Below are 19,987 nucleotides of genomic sequence, written 5' to 3' on the forward strand. Positions count from 1 at the left end.
GAATAGTTTAAGCATACCATCAAATTGTACCATAATATTTAACAATTATCATCATCATCTTCCTAGCGTTTTCCCGGCTTATTGCCATGGCTCAAGGGGGCCTGGAGTCCGCTTGGTAACTAATCCCAAGGATTGGCATAGGCACTAGAATATTTAACAACTATATTGTTATTATTTTATTTTCCTGATTAGTTCTAATTATTGTTATTGTTTTATGGCTACTGACTGACTTTTTCTAATTATTTATTTTAATCCCACCTCCAACGGACTAATGTAAAAGCGGGCGCAGCGGCGGAAAGCGCCGAAATTTTGAAACGTAATAAATATAAGAGCCTCGGTAGAGAGTACCATTTTGTACCTTTTGGCGTTGAAACTCTAGGTCCATGGGGTCCCAGCGCGCACAAGTTTTTTGGAGAAATCGCGAAACGTCTGGTTGACGTAACTGGTGACCGAAGAGCTGGCGGCTTCCTCGCACAACGTATCAGTATTGCGATACAACGAGGAAATGCCGCCAGCATCCTTGGTACAATGCCTCAAGGGCCTATTTTAGATATAAGCTAGTTATAGTATTCATCTGTATATATCCATTATGTATATTGTTACTGTCAATAAATAGAATTACATAATTTGTGAGTAGGTTTGATGAATAAATGTAATTTTTATTTTAATGTCCTAATTTCAAATTTGTAATTTTTTGCTTACTTACATTTGACATTATATTTGCACGTTTGCTTGCAAGCAAAATATGTATTGTACCTGAATAGTTGTTACTGTATTTTTGCAAATAAATGATTGATTAATGTACCTTTTTATTTGTACAGGATTTAAATTTAATTTTAATATTTTAATCATTTTTAATTTATTGCTATTTTTACTGTGTACGTTATTTCAATAATTTTATTGTAATATAGATCATTTGTTATCTGTAATAAAGAAAGAATTGAATTGAATTGAACAAATAAATGAATATTTATTTTGGGTCTCCGTTTATAACTTCGGAATAACGGGGAAGACTTGGGTCTCTCGGAGACAGATTTATATACTATTTATAAATTATATACTATTATATATTATATACTATTTATAAATTATATGGGTATTCGAATCCAACACATGGAGGTCTATTTGCAGAGCTTCTTATTTATCTAGTTTTATTGAATCTGTACGTATTCGGCCTCCGTGCTAGTCGAAGCTACAGCTTTGTGTTTGGATGAATGTTCGTTGCACAAATAGGCTGTAACTCTATCTAGAACGTTTTTTGATAATATAAATATATTACGATGTAAACAACTAGCATATTAAACCTACAACATACATGCACGACTGGTCTGGCCTAGTGGGTAGTGACCCTGTCCATGAAGCCGATGGTCCCGGGGTCGAATCCCGGTAAGGGCATTTATTTGTGTATTCAACAAAGATATTTGTTCCTGAGTCAGGGGTGTTTTCTATGTATATAAGTATATATTTATCTATATACCTATGTATATCATCGCATATTACCCATAGTACAAGCTTTGCTTAATTTGGGGCTAGGTCGATTTGTGTAAGATTGTCCCCAAATATATTTTTTTATTTTATATGTATGTGGATTGAAAGTTTACCCACACCAGTGCTCAAAAGACGTTGATGCATTTTTTTGTACCTATTGAGTTCCAGAGCGCTGTTTAAAATATGCCGACGCATCGTAAATTAAGCTACATCGAAACCGCAAGAATATAATACAGCGAATATGACGTGTCTACAATACCAGAATGCTTAGATATAAAGGAAATGTAGAAAAAACTCACAGTCTCGGCCGAGACTCGAGATCGCGCCTCCGAGATACCAGAGGGCCTACCGCGAACCACGTTTGACGTATTTCCTCTCTGTCGCACTTGTAAATTCGTACGTAAGTGTGACAAGGAGTAAACACGTCGAACGTGGTTCGCGGTATCTAGGCCCTCTCGCCGCTCTATCGATTGAGCTACCGACACTTACCCATTGACAGCGAATATTTCCCCGTATCTTTCATAAGCGCCTATTTCTAAGCATAATTTTAAGGACTGTATTGCCAGTTTTTAATATTTAGTTGTCTTTGGCATGTTTTGTATGCGTGTTGACGTCAGTATATTGATCAGTCTATTGTTGCATGCTAGTAATAAACGAACTGAATTGCATTGTGTGCTATGAAAATGTGCCTTTGCGATGGCTGTAGGTAATTTTAGTTCCTTCCTATATTTTTATATCCATATGAATATTATAAAAAAGAATTAACCGTTCATACTCTACGTAATGACTGTATAGGTCATATTGAACAACTTTTACTATGGAACTAATGCCGAAATCGCGAAAAAAAAATTGGCTATTTCATACATTCCGCCTGATTTGTTGCCGCTGATTGGTGGTTAAAATTTCAACCTATCTATTTGTATAAGTATTCAAATAAACATAATACGTATGCCTCATATTATTAACTCGTTAATATTCCTTGTAAGCTAAACCGAAAAGATAAAAATAAATTCTAATCTTGTTAAATGGTCAAACAAAAAAAATCATAATGTACATTTTACTTTAACAACAATTCAATTTGTACTAAAAATTAAAAGAGTGAGCAAAACGCGTTTCGAAAAAATCTAGAATACCTAACTACTTCTCGGCCATTTCTTTCTTCGGCTCAAAATCTATACCATGAGTGGTAATATCCTAAAAAAAGTCCAGAAACCTGTTTATAACCTGTTAATTGATAACCTGTCATATATATTTTTTTAATTCAGTTACATCTTATTTTGCCTTGCCACTTCCTATGTGGCGAAACTAATTTAGGTCAATCACTGATCAAATAAAAAAAGAACTTCCTCAATATCTTCAATACCTAGAGCTTATATTACGTAAGTAGGTATCACTTACACTTGTAATGAAACCTCCATACTTTTTTGCTCCCATTTTCAAGTCTGTCCAGTTTATCGTAACGCTTTCTCCCCTATTACGTTACTTTACGTAACAATACAAGGGTAATTTTCTTGATCTTCCATGTATGTCGATAACGAGGTGGAAATGTGGTGCATTTCTATATAACGTAACACAGTTGACGGTCCCGTCAATGGTTTGAAATTACCGTAAACGTAAAATATATACTCACCTACTTACTTACTTGGCTGGCGCGATAACCCAATATGAGTCTTGGTCTCCAACACAAGACCACGCCACTTTGCTCGGTCCAGACCCAGAGCGGAGTCGCGCCGGCTTTCGCTGACGCTGAGCTCACGGAGATCTGCCTCCACTCTATCCGCCCAACGATATTTAGAATGACCAACAGGACGGCGTCCAGTTGGTCGACCTAAGTAAGCCCTCTGGACTGCCGATCGTCACCTATCCTTTCGAGGTGGCCAAGCCAGCGGAGACGATGTTCTTTAATCTCACCTATTATTTTCGGCTGGGATATTAGTTCTTCTATTTCGGCATTCTTTCGAATCCTCCAACTGCCATCGTCTCTTTTAACAGGTCACAGAATCTTCCTTAAAATATAGAGGTACCCGATATTTGGAATATTTTTTTTTAGTTTATTTAGAAAACAAACAGCCGCTTTACAAAATAAGTTTAAAACAATGAACATTAGACCTAAAGTTTCCTATTTTACTAAGTAAACTTTTACAAATAATTATGAATCATCATCATCATCATCTCTCCTAGCCGTTTTCGACCACAGCGACTGCGTTCTACCGCTGAGAGCGTCGATGGTGCACTCTCAGGTGACTGGATATAGTCAAATTTTGCAGCAAATGTACGACCACACTCGTTGCAAATCAGCACCCCTCCGACATAATTGTAAAGTATGGCCGCAGGTGGTCTGGCCTTCAGCTCGTCGTGCTTAGCGTCGAGTTCTGTGAGCCGCCTGGCGTGGCGTCAAACTGACGCACCTGAGTCTGCACAATACGCCTCCAACGTGGACGGTCACTGGCTAGACTCTCCCACTTCGTTGAATAAGATATTGTATGAATCATACAATATCTTAATCGGTGTCGAATAAATGACTAGCATAAACCGTGGGGACTCACCTGTGACGTGGTCTGCAACTTCCTCAGGGGCCCCTGGTTTGGTTCCTTCGATGGTGAAATGTCGTAATCTCACAGGCTGGCGTCGGGAGACGATTTCTATTTATGCTGTACACTGTGTCAATTTGATTTTGGGTTTTTCGACTCAAGCTTCGACGGAGCGAGCAGATATCGCGCGTTTCGATTTGGAGATCGTTGGCAAGAGAGGATGGCAACACTCGAGCTTCGGTGTTGCGCGCTTTGAGAAAAGCGTTCCGTTTCAGGCTTATCCCGTTTGGAATATGCTAGTCCATGAAGTATTAATTGATTTTAAAATAATAAACGAAAATACGTAGTATTTGTGCGTACATATACAAAAGTACCGAACATGCCGCCGACCATAAAATAATACTTATTTTATTTAAGAACTACTATGCTAACTTAGGACTAAAACATGTAATGCTATACCTAAGTGATGCCTATTCAACAGGCAGGGGGCAGACCTTAACTACAGGTCGCTTGGTAAGAGTATTACCGATGCGTACAGTTACGACTCTGGTAATACCGTCGGCGCCGGGATGCAGTTGATGCACGCGCGCGAGACGCCATTGCAGTGGTGGCAGTGTGTTGTCTATCAACACTACTACAGAACCCTCCCGAAGGGGTGTGTTAGTATTGTCGTGGAACCATTTACCTCTTGGTTGTAGCTGGTGTAAATATTCTACGCTCCAGCGTTTCCAAAAATGTTGAACAGCTTGTTGAATAACCTGCCATCTAGCGAGGCGGTTTGGGTTGTCGTTAGACAAGTCAAATTCAGGTAAAGACGTTAATGGTTCCCCGATGAGGAAATGTCCAGGAGTCAGGGGTAATGGATCAGTAGGATCATTACTAAGTAGACACAGAGGTCTTGAATTACATACCGCTTCAATTTGACAAATCAAAGTGTTAAATTCGTCCTGAGTTAGTTTTAGTGTACCTATGACACGATGTAAGTGTCGTTTCAGACTACCTACGGCTCGTTCGACGAGACCGGCAAAATGCGAAGCATATGGAGGATTAAACTGCCAGGTGATTTGCATGTTTGTCAGCTGGTTGTTTATAGCAGTCTGATTTGACTCGTTTCGCAGAAACGTGTAAAGTTCGGAAAGATACCTGTCACAACCTACGAAATTCCGTCCGCAGTCAGAACGGATTGTTTTGCAATACCCGCGTCGGGATATGAACCTACGCAATGCGTTTAGAAAAGACTCGGTTGAAAGATCGGGAACTAATTCCAAATGGATTGCTTTCGTTGATTGGCAAACGAACACGCATACGTATGATTTATAAACTTTCGCGTTACGAAGTTTACTTGATTTAAGGAAGAAGTGTCCTGCAAAGTCAACGGAAGTATTTAAGAAGGGACGAAGTGATCGAACCCTAGTAGTAGGTAACTGAGCCATGGATGGCTGTGGTGCAACAGGTCGTGCACGAACACAAGATACGCAGCGTCGTGTACGCATACGTACAGCATCGCGAGCACACAGGATCCAGTAGGTCTGTGCGAGGGCAAACTGCAAAGTTTGAGGTCCCACATGTAAATGTGTTTTATGATAGTAATCAATGAGAAGATTCGTGAAGTGATGTTTCTTGGGTAACAAAATCTGATGCTTGGCATCATACGGAACATTGGCCCGATTTATCCTGCCGCCGACCCTGAGAAGTCCGGCATCGTCCAAGAAAGGTTTCAGTTTCTGAAGACGTTTTGTACATCTATCATCGTCCTTGAGACGCGAGATGTCTTCGGAGAAATAGTCACTTTGAACAAGTGATATAATTCGACTGAGAACTTGTTTTGTCTCAGGAACCGTGATATGTTTAGTCGTCGGACTGTTAGCCTTACGACATTTATTTATGAATCGTAACATATACGAAATGACGCGTAGCATCCTTGGAAGCGATGAAAATCTTTCAATGAACTCTAAATTATTAGGTTCTTTGGTTTGTGTGACAAGAACATGCTTACGACGTTCTTCGTCGGTGTGACATACGACGTTAGTCTTAGGCCACTCAGACTCATTTTTACTGAGCCAAGCTGGTCCCGTGAACCATAGTTGATGGTTCAACTGAGATGGGAGAACACCACGAGACGCAGGGTCTGCGGGGTTGTCTGCGGATTGAACGTGGTGCCACTGTGAGGCAGGCACGTTGCTTGTTGTCTCCGCTATGCGGTTAGACACGTATGTCCGCCACTTGTCTGGAGATGAACGCAACCAGGCAAGAGTTATAGTGGAATCGGACCAAGCGTAGACTTGGTCGAAAGACAATCTACTGCTGTAAGCAGTGAGGACCTTTTTTATCAATTTTGACAGTAGATGAGCAGCGCATAGCTCCAATCTCGGGATAGTAAGCCGTTTCAAAGGCGCAATTTTTGTTTTGCCCATGAGAAGATGGGTGCTGATAGCACCATTCGAGTCAACGACACGAATATAGACGCAGGCGGCGTACGCCTTTTCAGAGGCGTCTGAAAAGCCATGAAGTGACACTTGATGTGTACTCGGAAGCACGTGACGAGGTAACGCGATGTCATGCAATAACGGCAATTCGTCGATGAACCGAAACCACAAGTCACAGATACCCTGTGGAGAGGCAGAATCCCAACCTGAGCCTGATACCCATAAAAGTTGGATTAAATGCTTTACAAATACCGTCACTGGACTTAGGAATCCGAGAGGATCGTAAATTTTAGCGATTTCTGCTAGCATTATACGTTTCGTACATTTGCGCGAGTTAGCCACTCCATCCGTTTGGTAGGTGAAAATATCAGATTTAGGGTTCCACTTGAGCCCTAACACCTTGACAGAAGTGTCAGTGTCAAGTGCTGACAGAATAAGAGCGTCATCATGATTGGAAGCATCATTGTTTAAATGCGATAAGAACTCAGCACTATTACTGGTCCATTTGCGGAGATCGAACGTTCCTGCTTTACAAATGGAAAGTAGCTGATGCTGAAGAGTGAGAGCATCTTCAACCGTATCAGCTCCAGTAACGACATCATCAACGAATACTTCGTTAAGAAGTACTTGCGAGGCAAGTGGAAAGTTAGCAGCTTCATCAATTGCTAATTGACGAAGTGTGCGCAAGGCTAGAAAAGGCGCGGAAGCGACGCCGAATGTGACAGAGCACATACGATATTCCTTGACGGGATCATGGGGAGAGAATCTCCAAAGAATCCGATGAAAGTCACGGTGTTCCTTACAAAGACCAATGTAGCGATACATCATTTTGAGATCAGCCGTAAAGACGATTTTATGAAGTCTATACTTCAGTAAAATTTCAGAAATGTCCTGATGCAATTTCTGACCAGTGAGAAGATTATCGTTAAGAGAACGACCTGATGTAGTTTTGCATGAGGCGTCGTACACAATGCGATACTTCGTAGTCGATGCGGAACCCTTCACCACAATGTGGTGGGGTAGGTAGTATGGGGGAGTGCCAGGACTCGCTGAGTCAGTGACTGGCTCCATATGTCCCAAGTCTAAATATTCTTGGATACATTTATTATAGTTCTCACGTAAGGCAGGGTCGCGAGACAGGCGTGCCTCTAGTTTAGTTAAACGTGAGAGAGCTATAGCACGAGAATCGCCCAATGGCGGAGCATTCTCCTTGAAGGGTAGGGAAACTGTATATTTCCCATTTGCATCTCGTGTGTGAGTATCGACGAAGATCGACTCACAGCGCAATTCCTCTTTTGTAAGATGTGGATGTTCTGGTATGGATTCCAATTCCCAGAACTTTTGAAGTTTCATGTCAAGTTGGCAAGTACTCAAGTTGACACTAAGTCGTTTCATACTGTCATATGAAATTCTACCACCTAACATATAACCAAAAATGCTGTTGATGGCCACGGGTGTGCCCGGTGGACCCTTGATATTATCCAGTAGCAGTATGCTATCCAGATAGTCAGATCCCAGTAGCAGTTCAACGGGCCGCGTCGAGCGCAGTTCTGGGTCCGCTAAATCAAGATTTCGTAGGTGTGGGAACTTCTGAATATTCCCAATTGATTTAGGAATATTAGCAGTGTAGCTTGTAAGATTAGCTAGGATAAGAGCCTCGATGTGAAACTTCGGCTCGGGTTTGTTGTGAGGCGTAACCTCGCACAACACGTAACCACGTGGTTGGACTTCGCCACCAATGCCGGTGAGAGTGGTACTCGTCTGCGCGGAGTACCGCGGCAGGCCGAGACGTTGGACGCACGACTCAGAAATGAGCGTGGTCTGCGCTCCTTGGTCCACAAGGGCGCGAACGGACCGCGGCGTGTAAGGCCCCTGGTTCAGGGGTCGTAAATTTACAAGCGCAGTCGTGAGTAAGACCGTACAGTTCTTACTGGAAGGGTGCTCCATAGCTCCATGTAATGGAGTGGGCGTATAGGTTTCCGCTACTGAGCGCAACTCAGGGGAAGACGAAGACTCCGTAGTCAGTAAGACGTTTGGAGAGGGCGCATCTTCATGTAATGAAGAGTGATGCCTTTGAGTGCAGACGCGGCAAGTATGGCGCGACTTGCAGTCTTTAGCATCATGGCCAATAAATAAACAATTGGTACAAAGTTTATTTTGTTCCACGAAATGTTTTCGTTCCTTTAAAGTGAGCGTATTAAACTTCTCACATTTATATAAAGGATGTGAATTGTCCTTACAATACGCGCATTTAATTTTAGTTAAATAATCCACCGCAGTTGTAGCATGTACACTCATAGTACGCGAGTTACGCGCAAACGAAGAGTTATTATTGCGCGGTGCATTATATTGCACGTCGGAGTGCGCGCGAGTAAGAGACATCGCACGCTTTCCCGCCAAAGCATGGCGCGATGACGTCACCGCCGCTGACCGGGCCGAGCCGGCCGCTCCGCCAGCAGCAGCGAGCGCGGGCGCCGCGCGCTGCGCAGGCCCCGCGCGCTGCGCAGGCCCCGCGGATGCACTTGAAGTACGCGCGGACGCGGTCATCACTTCGGATGCCGCTAGTTCCTTATCGAGGAAATCAAGTAGTTCGGTAACGTCAGGAATTTCACATGAAGTTTTTAATGATAATTCAAAACGTCTACGAATATGAGGTGTGATTTTGCGTAGCAAAATATTTAAAAGTACGAAACTCCAGTCGTCAACTGGTAAACCTAATGATTTCAAAGCAGTAATATTCTCGTGATAACAATTCACCAAGTTACGTAAACTTGATTCAACATTTTTCTCGTTAACTGACTCACAGTCAAAAATGTTGTCAAAGTGTTTTGTTGAAATAATTCGTTTGTTTTCATAACGCGAAATTAATACCTGTAAGGCATTTTCGTAATTAGAATCCGTAACAGGAATCGATTTGATAAGATTATACGGTTCATCTTTTAAAAACAATAACAAATACCGGAAACGTTCGACATTTGTTAAAGTGACGTTGTCATGTACAAGTGATTTAAATAAATCATAGAAAGCATTCCATTCAGTTAGAACACCTGTGAACGTTTGAAGCGATAATCGCGGTAAACGAATATGCGATTGATTTGATTGCTGAGCGCAGCAACTCGCATGTGACACCCCATTAAATCCGCCGCAGACGGACGTAATGCTTTGTTTACGCTCCTCCTTAAGCGTATCTAAGGCAACTTGGACCTTAAAGTACAAAGAATCGAATTTATTTCTCACACATAAATTATCATCGCGGTTGAATGACTCATTCTTTGCCGATAATTTTTCAATTTTCGCTTGAACTTGGAAAAATGATTTTTTAATTGAGGCTAACTCTTTAACTCGAACTCGAAATTCGGCTGCATTATTCGAACAGTCTACAATTTTTTGAATATTATTAATAGCTAAATCACGTTCGAATGTCAATTGTTCCATCTCCATAGTGGTAATTTTGTAAGAAATTGAGTTATTATACTGTGGAAAATAATAACGTTATCACGAGATAAGAGATGATTAAACTTGTGAATCTGTATAGTAGGTATATACGTTATGTTAAGCTATAAGATTTATAAAATGGCTAGGTACTAGCAAAAATGTTAGTTTGTTTGTAAAATAGTTATATAATTTGTCGCAAATTAAAAGTAAGTTGTAATTTAACATGCAATGTTAAATACAAAGATAATATTTCCCGTCGGTAGAACCCGAGCTAAAGAAATTTGAACTCTGTGCCGTACGCAATACGAGCGACAGTTTACTCGATACTGTTATCGCGACAGTAAACGATATTGTGGTTTTCGGTACGTTATACCAGAACCTTAAAAAACACACTTAAGTACGTAAATACTAAATGTAATGTTATGTACGTTGTACAAATAAAGAAATAAGTTGCGACAAAATATATTTAGACCTAGGTATCAATTAGTAACTAGGCAAATGACTCCACGCGCGCCGCTGTAATATCTACCGCCCGGTTCTCGGAAATTATAGACGAATGTAATTTCGCAAAAAGTGCTCAAAACCATATAAAACTATATATAATTAGAATGATCTCGTTGAGATCTAACTGTACGTATCAGTATTTTTGAGAAATATTGCACGACGTTGTCGGAAACTCGATATTTATAATTGTAAGCGGAGGTAGGTTCTCGCTAACTTACGAACAAAGGGAAAGGAATTTACTTGAAATTACTTTTGTACAGCACAAATAATACGCATAAAACCGATACCAGATAGTAATATCCGGTTCGAACACAATTATGTCGAATAAATGACTAGCATAAACCGTGGGGACTCACCTGTGACGTGGTCTGCAACTTCCTCAGGGGCCCCTGGTTTGGTTCCTTCGATGGTGAAATGTCGTAATCTCACAGGCTGGCGTCGGGAGACGATTTCTATTTATGCTGTACACTGTGTCAATTTGATTTTGGGTTTTTCGACTCAAGCTTCGACGGAGCGAGCAGATATCGCGCGTTTCGATTTGGAGATCGTTGGCAAGAGAGGATGGCAACACTCGAGCTTCGGTGTTGCGCGCTTTGAGAAAAGCGTTCCGTTTCAGGCTTATCCCGTTTGGAATATGCTAGTCCATGAAGTATTAATTGATTTTAAAATAATAAACGAAAATACGTAGTATTTGTGCGTACATATACAAAAGTACCGAACAATCGGCTATGGTTCGAAGAATTATCGTACAATTATAAATTAGAGTCAGACCAAGATAAGTTGGCAGCGATTTTGACAGCCCAGACAGTGCAAGTGTTATTTTTAACGTCAAACTTCTATGAAATTATGAAGTTTACTTAACACTTGCACAGGCTGGGCTATCAAAATCGCTGCCAACTTAGCTTGGTCTGACACTACCCGTCTGATTGTGAACTACACCCAAATAAAGTAACAAAGCAAACCAAATTATTGCTAGAAACATTTTATCATTGTCCAAAAAACAAAATTTGCCGTGTTTTTTTTTTAACGGACAAACTGAGTGAAAATCTATTCCATTAAGTGCGCCTAAAGGAATAAATCGGAAATTTAATGTCATACTGTGTGCCCATGTATATGCCACAAGAGGTTTTTTATTTTATAAACATTTTTATGGTCTAATCAGACTTATGTAGTTATTTTAGCTCGTAACACTCCAGACATTATTCCTGTCGATAGTAGAATAAAAACTACAAAGTCGGACGCAGTTACTAGTACGTGGATAAACACCTCGTACCGTTGTAATTACTATGCTTACGCTAAATACAGCAATTAATCGTTCCATGCTAACTTGTCATGGGCATGACGTCTGTGTTACATACACCTATTTAAAAATAACTACATTAATTTGTCATACGAATGACACAATACTTATTGACGTGTTTTGTAGTCTGTGGCTCTATCGCAATGACGAAAATCGAAATTTCATTTTCTACTCATCAAACTATATAATAATTGCGTACCTTGTATATGGGCTCCCAACTCAACTATAAAATTTCTTTCGATATGCTGTAGTCAACTATAAAAAAATTACCAACGTGCCGCCGCGCTCCCATAGAACGGGGAACGGGCGGGCGCGTTTATGTTTTTGTCTACTTAGATACTTACCAAATTTCATTACTTATGTATGTATGTATGTATGTATATACTTTATTGTACATAGAAATAAAAACACGAAAAACACAGTTACAGAGTAAATACTACTTAGGAGTACTTATTTAGGATTTATAGTAAAAAAATATTTTTGATGACTCATAGAAAAATTATTATATACAATAGTCATATAATCAAGCTTTTCAATCTCGTACCTCACTGAGGCAACTCAGCAAGCTTCATTGCCTAAACACGGTACTCGACTGAAAAGCTCTCTACATATTATAAGTATCATGGTTGTATAAAATACTATATCTGCTTCTCTAGCGCTAGTAAATAAATACAAGAGCTGTTGGTGGATCTATCCATATAGGTGGGTAACTACGTATAAATGAAAACCACATCAAAATATTGACTTTGGTATGAACATTGACGCAAAATTCAAAAAAATATCAAATTGCGATAATACGTGTGTTAACACAGAATAAATATCTTATAGACAAGTATCACCATTCACGTCACACTTGAAATTGATAGTGTAACTTTTTGTGGTTTATTCTCCATAGTCAAGCCAAATATTTATCAAGGAAAATGTGCCTATTTAAAATAACAGGGCAAGTGTTATTTTAAACGTCAATGAAATTATTACGTTCACTTAACACTTGCACAGACTGGACTGTCAACATCGCCAACTTATCTTGATCTGTATCTATATGGTACCCTCGTCTTCATTTTTCAAATTAGGCACAATTTCCTTGATAAATATTTGGCTTGACTATGGAGAATAAACCACAAAAAGTTACACTATCAATTTAAAGTGTGACGTGATCTTGGTCTGACTCTACCAGACATTTCAAATGTTGCACCAAAGAGTAGAGTCCGTTTGGAAATAGAAGAGTCTTAGAATGTATTGGGCCTCATACATTCCACCACTCTTTTCTTTCCGCGCAGACTCTAAAGTAAGAAAAGAATGTCAATCAATTTTTCGTGTTATGGCTCCATCAAGGTGTTGATGATTCTGCCAATGTCGAGGTTGGATAAGACACGGCTAGTATATGAATCTTATGTTGTACTTTTCTTAGTGACAGTGACAGAAAGTTGACCAGAACTGCCACTTTTACAAACTTTTTTCATAGACACTGCTTCTTTTTGTTTTTATTTCTCGTGTTTCAATTATGATACGGAATGAGTAAATTAGTACAATTGCCGAGCAATTACAATAGTAATGTTTATTCATGTGTGGCTAATTAATAAGCACTTCAATAAGTCATTATTCGATGCAATCCGATTCGTTCCCAATGTGTCTTCGATTAGATGCAATCGATTGATACATTGATAAGATAATCGCTACAATAGAATCGAGTTCTGTATGTAGTTGATGAAATGGCGTTTGGTTGAGTGAGCATGGTTATACAAATTAAATGCTAATGTGGCTGTGTGTGAGAACATTAACGTGATATGTTTTCTTTGGTGATATGATTATAAAAAAGAATAATCACAGATCATTTAAATTAAAGGCGCGTATCGAATCTATCAGTATCTCGTACAATACTATATTTTGTTTGGCAAGCCGTCAGTAGAAAAAAAAAATAAAAAAAAATAGGCGCCAACAAAGTGGGTTTGCCACTTAAATATTGTCACATAAATTTTAAACTATTTATCTAGAAATTACAGTAAATTAAAATGCGTTTAAAAAGTACCGCTATATTCGAATTTCTTTTTACATTTTACTAAAATAAGACGCTAAAAGCTTACAAAAATAGAAAGTTTCACAATTGCCAATAACGCCCTAAAACTTCATAATAAACTCGCAATTAAAATATTTAGTAATAAACGTTAGTTATAAAAGTAAACCAAGTACCAAACTATAAACCCAGTTAGAGCGAGCTACTTTACTTTCATTTTCTCATGAATTCAATAAAATGTTAAGTGTGTAACGCTCTAATCTTCTAAACGTGACCAAAATTGGAAACAAAAAATAGAAAAATGGCAACCTACTGTTTAAAATAACGCCAAAAGTATTATATTAAAAAGTTACGTACAGATGTAATGCTATAAGATGTAATTAAGTATCAATAAATAAATATTTTATATAACACTCCAAACTAAGCAAAGCTTATATTGCTTACTTTTATACTATGGGTACTCTAGGCGATATACATACGTATATAGATAAATACATACTTATATACATAGAAAACACCCATGACAAAATTGCGAAATTGTTTATTACTCAAATAATGTCACAGCATTACCGTTAAAATCAACTGGGCTCCCTCGACCCAGGGCACGAGACAAAGATTTACACATTTTACGATATGCCTAGGAATTTCACTATCTGCCTGATCTTACGACCGGCCCCGACACATACATGATTATGATAGCATGGCATACCAAATGTTCTAATAAAAAGTGCCCTCGCGTTTGCATTATTTATATTTATATTCTCTCTCACATAAAATATTTTCCATATTCGTTAGCTAAACTACTCGTATATTACTTTTGATCACAAGTACAATACAGAGTACTTGATCAAAAACACAACATTCCAAATATATCGATTACTGGATCATCGAACATCATTCAAGGGCGTGTCATCGGTTCCCATGAAAGATTGCGTCAGTTTCCGAATCACTTCCGATTCTGAATGACAGCCGGTTAAATCGGTAATGTATTCAATATTCTGTAACTAGTCTTTTTTTTTATTACTCTTTTAATGTTGGCTACCTTGGGTTCTAATTGATGAGATTCATATGATGAAAATGGTTTTCTAATAGTTTTTATAGTCAAATTCCCAAGCGATATAGCTAAATATAAAAATGTCAATAATAACATAATTATTTTAATGTATGTGATTGTATGGCGGCGACTTTTCTGTTAGTTTCGCTTAGCTACTTCTGTTACTAACAGTAGGTGGATCATTCTCCAGATTTGTCCCTGCGTCTAAACTCCATAATATCATACTAAATGTATGAAATGTTTGACGGAGTTGAGGCTTACAGAGTCCTATATATATATAGGTAATTTGAGAGTGACCCAGATACAATACAGTTTATTTTTTGCTTACATGTATGTACATATGTCAGGTCTCAGGTAACAATAAAATTGTCTCAATACATGATACCCATATCGGGTGTGGCAATGACAGATGCATCTTATAAATAATTACAAATCAGGTTTTCATAAAAGACTAATAAATAAAATTGTATTCATTTGTCTTGAAGAAACTCTTTTACTGTATAATAGCATTTTTGTGAACAAAACAAGTGTATGTGGGAGTCGTTTATTTTTATTTATTTTATAGAGGTGTTTGTTTTTACCGACAAAAATGCATAGTTTTCTAATAGTAAGCAGCTATTGGCGAACATGTGCGAACTCAAAAGCGTCGGTGACCATCATTGACCACCTTTTAGCGACGACACGGGCCTTTTCTTGGCTATATTTTCACATGTAACTAATTGGTGACAGAATGTTTTGACGCTACAATATCAAGCCTCAACAACTTACACAATCGCTATTTTTGGAAACTATATGATACATCACACACATCCCTCAAGCCCTCTCGCACATGAGAGGAGGCCTGTGCCCAGCAGTGGGACTTATATAGGCTGAATTATTTTTATTATTTATATGATACATACCTACTACGTCGGTAGCAAATAAGCTTATGGCCCGCCTGATGAGAGATATGTTTTTAAGAGCGGTTTCGCACTACGTCCGATCCGAATCCGATCCGAACCCGTGAAAATATGGACTGATTGTTTGCAGGGGGGGGGGGGTCACCTCGCTCTGTGGCTGACTGTATCTACTTGTTATTTGGGTAGGTTTTATTTGCGATTTATGAAACACCGTGTAGGTAGACAGCTTGTATCTTTAGTAGCATCACATAGAACTATTAGGTAGGTACAAACTTTATGGACTGTTTATTATATCTTTTGGTATATTTTTATAGTGTTACAATCTAAAATGGGAACAGGTGAAGTGAGTATTTCTCAAAAAGTTATTCTATCAAGAGGACAATGTGTTTAAGCTGTATTAAATCCCCTGAAACTCCAATAATGCGTGATTTCCTATTAACCCATCCTAACCTTGGCATATAAATTAGCATTGGACCCAACAACTCTCCACTTTCTCCCTGAAATTTCACAAAGAAGGAAACAATATAAAGTGAATTTTGAATTTCGTTCGCGTGAGAAACAAAAGCAGATTCGTTTGTGGATTGTGTAAGCAATAAAATTGTTTATTTTAGCACAAATGTTTTCGCACTTCGTTGATACGAAGGAGTGCCAACACCGTTTTATTTCATAATTCTACCAGTTTTTAATGCAAATTCTAAATATGAGGATATCGTTTAAGGACAGTTAGAATATTAACGATCCATTTTTATCATCCATAAGGTGATAATGTCCGTGAATGTCGAAAAAACAGGTAATAGTTTTGAAATATCGATATTTCTTAAATTTTTGCAAAGTGATACGCGTAGCCAAGGACACTTGATCGTGAAGTTGTCACATATTAGTTTCGAAACTTAGTTGCAATTGTTTTAATTACAATTTTGTGTATGTTTTGTAATTAGGTTTTGAGAGTTGCGTTTTTGGCTTTTTAGTGTGAAATTGAGACATTAAAAATTGTATGAATGTAGGACTCTACTTTTCTTGAGCAATTTTAGTCATAGCTGGAGACATTAAGGCACATTTCAAAAATGCAAGTTTTTGCTTAATGTGATAAATACACTTCATCCATATTTTCTACTGATTTAACCAGAACCGTTATCCCATTTACAGGGTGAAATTGTCACCACCACACTAAAAATTTCACCCGCTGATACATTTTGGTGAATCACGTATCAATGTTTTCTATGGAACAGATGATTTTTTCGCGATTTCGGGGTTTGCCCTATAGTAAAAGTTGTTCAGTATGACCCACATATTCACCCCTCAGCGTATGGCAAAACATAACCATTTCATTCTGTTAAAACAAATAATATTAGATACTTTGCTAATCCGCGAAAAGTTTAGTTTAGCTTTTCGTGGATCAGCAAAGTAATATTTCCGCAAAGTAACGCCTGGTTCTATTAATTATTTCACGCTGTATAAATAAAAATAGATAAACGTCAACAAACATTTTTTGCAAGCTGTCAACAGTTTTAATAACCAAGTTATATCGGTAGAACGCAGTAAGGTCGCCAGTGGGCCGGCGAAGGTGAATTCATTAAATTCTGGTTGTCCAACTAGTTCTAAGGATAATGCCTAATCTGTACGATATGCAAACATTCGTTTGTATCCGATTTAATTCCTGCCTACGCTTGGATTCTTGGACTACAAATGGGTATGCAATTGTGTTTAACTACGATTGGTCTTCTAAATGTTTCGATCAGGTATCTCGGTACCTAGTTTATGGTAAGCAGTTTCCAGTACAGGTACATTCAATAAGTCTAAAATATATACACGCTCTTATAGTTTTAAAATATCTCTACTTTTAATATTGTTAGTAGTGTCCGACCGATGATACCGCAGCCAAGTAACACAAGACCCTACTCATAGTGTTGTGTTCTTCATAGTAAGGTGCGGAGTGTAAAAACTAGTCGACGCCGTTTCGGCAAATCGCGTACGGAAAAAGCTTTATGTCAACGCAATAAGAGCGAATAAGTCGTAAATCGGCTCGGCCCACGCGAAACGACGTCTTTCGACGGGAAAACGGCGTTTTGCCGTAAAGCTGTTCGCATTCGTACGACGCTGTTTGCAGCCTACCGCACACGTTCGCATTCATAAATCTCCTTATACCGCCGTACGGTGCCGGAAAGAATTGAACGGCTCCGATCACGGCCGAGTGCCTACGATAAGGACCGGTCAGAGCTGGCGGAAGCCGTTCAGCGTCTTCGACGGCCGAACATAGCTGACGACGGCCGAACAGAGCCGATGACGGCCGAAGTAGCTACTGATGCGTTTGTATTTGTTCATTTGAATTATTACCCACATTAATTTTGTGTTCTGTTTTTGAAGTGTTCGTCTTAGCAAATCCAATAAGAAGTCAAATTTTGTTGCGGTCATTCCATTTTTGGATCGAGTCTCAAACGAGGATATCGTAAATTAAATTCACCTTCACTTAATCTATATTGCCACAAAGAATCAACCCACGGTCGCCTCCGCTTTTGCTGCTGTTCTAGCTCTTCCAACAAGTAGGCTACGATAAAAATGCTGAGAAGCCTTTTTTTCCATGCCCGTCTACGTAAAATATCCATCATCATAGGTTATTATATAATATGTAACAACTACCAAGGAAAATAATCTTACAGGTCTGTTCAATTTCAAACTCAGGTTGTTACTAACAACCAGTCTCCAAAAATGAGATTTACGATTGCCGATCACCCGCTGTCCTACATCTGTTCGTCGGACTCAACGGCTGTACGTGTGCTGTCTGACGTCTCGACGGCAGGACGGAGCACGGGAGAGCCGACCGTCGCTTTACAACTGTTGCGATAGCAAGTCGCAGGCGATCGGGCGTCTCTACGGCCGCAAGGAGGATGAGACTGCTAAACGCAGGTGTCCAACCGCGGAGACGGTCGATCGGCTAAATGCGAATAGTGTGGTGTAAAACACTCGGCGAAAGCCGACTCCGCGTCGACTGGTTTGGGGAGACCCTTAGGCTCGACAACACGCATGTAACACGCGCAGGCTGCATCAGAATTGCAGTCGTAGTGGAGTATACACACGTAACTTTTTTAATTTCCTATTTAATTCGTTAGGAAATGAATTATCTTTTAATCGATAACGAGTATACAAATTCAAATGTATTGATGATAAGGGCTACCATGTTCGTGTGGTATCTAGATACCACACGAACAGAACTTGATAAGTCTGACTTTCTTTGGCGTCTTTAGGTATTACAATATTTCATAATGTCACATGAGGTCTTGAGCGTTTCTTTAAAAAATGTCACTCTCGTTAATTTTGTATTTTTTCATTCATTTTGTGTTATTTCTACTCAGAACCTCGAGCTCTTTCGATCCTAATGGGATAAAAAAAAATCCTGGAGTTTTTTCCTATTGTTTTACCATTTCCCCATATAATTACTTCGTATAGCGGTAAGAATTTACTAATAGTTAGGATCGACCTGTGACTTGACATACGAGTATATACTCTAACTTTTATTTCAGGCATTATACAGTAGCTATGTAACTAGGAACCTGAACGTATAAATACCTAAATAAACACTCGAATAGAATTTCACTTATCTAGAATTCCCAAGAATATTACGCAAAACGCATGTAACTTCTTACTTTTTTATTATCTATTACATACTTTAAACGTTTAACATTTCAGTAAATACTTTACAAGCGTTACATACCGAATCTCGTAACTTCGTACATGGCCTATAACTAATCCTTTTTAGCGACTTAGTAGTGTAAGGCACAAATATGTACACAGTTTTCGACTTTATGTCAATGGTTTTAGGTTCAAAATAAGATTAGACGTTTATTTCTTCGGGGTTTCCACTCACGCGCAATCACAGATCACACTCACTAGATGGAGTAGAAGGTTGCTCGCTTTGGTTTCATTGTACCTAAATATCATAAATCATAATGCCATTGTATTTATATGTTCTGAATTTAAAAACATCTTTGTCCCAAAATGCCTCGATATCAAATTGTTTCCTTCTTAAAATGGCGGAATCTCATAATGACTTTTATTAATATAGTGACATATCAATCAAGTCTCAAAATACCTAAATGTTAAAATTATGTTTCATCAAATGAAGACTTTCCCATGGACTATTTCAAATATATTAAGTAAGTTTAACTATGCTCACTGTGCAATCGGGCAATGGCACTAGCGGTGTAATACATATAATTAAGTTATATATAAATATTAAAAAATAACTGAGTGACCGAGAAATTTCAAGACTAAGCTTTTTAACCTTTATATTGTACATTTTATTCAAATCGGCCGTTTCCACGAACTAACGTACAACCAT

The 19,987-nt window shown here is 38.8% G+C and overlaps 2 protein-coding genes across 2 annotated transcripts in view; both read right to left on the reverse strand.

The window, feature by feature from the left end:
- Nucleotides 1-19,987, reverse strand: part of LOC133529023 (uncharacterized) — a 162,267-nt gene that overhangs the window by 125,075 nt on the left and 17,205 nt on the right. The window lies entirely within an intron of this gene.
- Nucleotides 2,626-8,992, reverse strand: LOC133529329 (uncharacterized). The gene is made up of 2 exons (XM_061867026.1): nt 5,519-8,992; nt 2,626-2,682 (listed from the first exon to the last, which is right to left on the reverse strand). The coding sequence occupies exons 1-2, from the start codon at nt 8,990-8,992 to the stop codon at nt 2,626-2,628; spliced, it is 3,531 nt and encodes a 1,176-aa protein (XP_061723010.1).

The sequence above is a fragment of the Cydia pomonella genome, chromosome 20, assembly GCF_033807575.1.
Source record: "Cydia pomonella isolate Wapato2018A chromosome 20, ilCydPomo1, whole genome shotgun sequence".
NCBI classification, from domain to species: domain Eukaryota; kingdom Metazoa; phylum Arthropoda; class Insecta; order Lepidoptera; family Tortricidae; genus Cydia; species Cydia pomonella.

Coding starts and splice junctions, on each gene's coding strand:
- LOC133529329 (XM_061867026.1), bottom strand. CDS start 8,992: ATGACCGCGTCCGCGCGTACTTCAAGTGCATCCGCGGGGCCTGCGCAG. Junction 2,683..5,518: donor TCCTGTGTGCTCGCGATGCT/GTACGTATGCGT, acceptor GACTTTTTTTAG/GATATTACCACTCATGGTAT.